The 1,350-nt window shown below is 40.4% G+C and overlaps 1 protein-coding gene across 1 annotated transcript; it reads right to left on the reverse strand.

The window, feature by feature from the left end:
- Positions 1-469: 469 nt before the first annotated feature.
- LOC306647151 (ubiquitin-ribosomal protein eL40 fusion protein-like) lies at positions 470-757 on the reverse strand (the record flags this gene model as incomplete). The annotated part of the gene is made up of 1 exon (XM_079116164.1): positions 470-757. One exon carries the CDS (start codon positions 755-757, stop codon positions 470-472), a length of 288 nt encoding a protein of 95 aa, XP_078972290.1.
- Between the last annotated feature and the right edge of the window lie 593 nt (positions 758-1,350).

Genomic DNA, 1,350 nt, shown 5'->3' on the forward strand with positions numbered 1-1,350 from the left:
ATTCGTATCCCTTTAAGTTCTTTCTTTTGCCTAATTGCTCTGACTAGAGTTTCAAGGACTATATTGACTGGAGGTGGTGAAAGAGGGCATCCCAGTCTTCTTTCAGTTTTTAGAAGTAATGCTTTCAATTTTTCTCTATTTAGAATGATGTTGGCCTTGGGTTTATCATACATAGCTTTTAAAATGTTGAGGCATATTACTACTTTCCCTAGTTTTTCTAGTGTTTTGAACATAAATGGATGCTATATTTAGTCATCAGGTAATTCTTGTCTTTAAGTCCTGTTGATGTGATGAATTACATTTATTGATTTCCATATGTAGAACCACCCTTGCATTCCTAGGATGAACCCCACTTGATCATAGTGCACTATCTTTTTAATATATATATATATTTTTTACTCCAGTCAATGTAAGGAAAACTTTATTGAGGTCCCAAGGTCATACATGGGGCCTGGGCCAGAGACCTTCTTTATTTGCCCTTCTTCTTGGGGTCAAGGTTGTTGACAGCACTGGGGGAGGGTGCAGGCAGGTCTAACATTTGCGACGTCATCTTGTCACAGTCGTACTTCTGGGCAAGCTGACACAGGGAAGACTCTGTGATGCCCCCTTGCAGGCAAAGCACCAAGTGCAGGGTGGACTTTTCCTGGATGTTGTAATCTGAGAGAGTGTGGCCATCCTCCAGCTGTCTGCCCACAAATATCAGATGCTGCTGATCAGGTGGGATGCCTTGCTTGTCTTTGAATTTTGGCTTTGACATTCTGGATGGTGTCACTGGGCTTGACCTCGGGGGTGATAGTCTTGCCCATCAGGGTCTTCACAAAGATCTGCATCTCTGCCGGCACTTGGGAGGCTCATTGAAGAGAATGAGCTTTAACATGTTTTTTGTATGCAATTTGCCAGTATTGTATTAAGAAATTTTGCATCTGTTTTTTTTTTCTTTTTATTGTAAACAAATAGGATAAATGTTGTTTCTGTTTATACATGGAGTAACCACATACCATTTGTGTAATCATACATTTACATAGGGTAATGATGTTTGGTTCATTCTGTTATTGTTTCCTTCCCCCCCACCCCTCCCACCCCTCTTTTCCCTCTATACAGTCCCTCCTTCCTCCATTCTTGCCCCCCGACCCCCCATTATGTGTCATCATCCACTTATCAGTGAGATCATTCGTCCTTTGGTTTTTTGAGATTGGCTTATCTCACTTAGCATGATATTCTCCAATTTCATCAATTTGCCTGCAAATGCCATAATTTTATCATTCTTTATGGCGGAGTAATATTCCATTATATATATATATACACCACAGATTCTTTATCCATTCATCAATTGAAGGGCATCTAGGATGG

The sequence above is a fragment of the Sciurus vulgaris genome (assembly GCF_902686455.1).
Source record: "Sciurus vulgaris genome assembly, chromosome: 16".
NCBI lineage: Eukaryota > Metazoa > Chordata > Mammalia > Rodentia > Sciuridae > Sciurus > Sciurus vulgaris.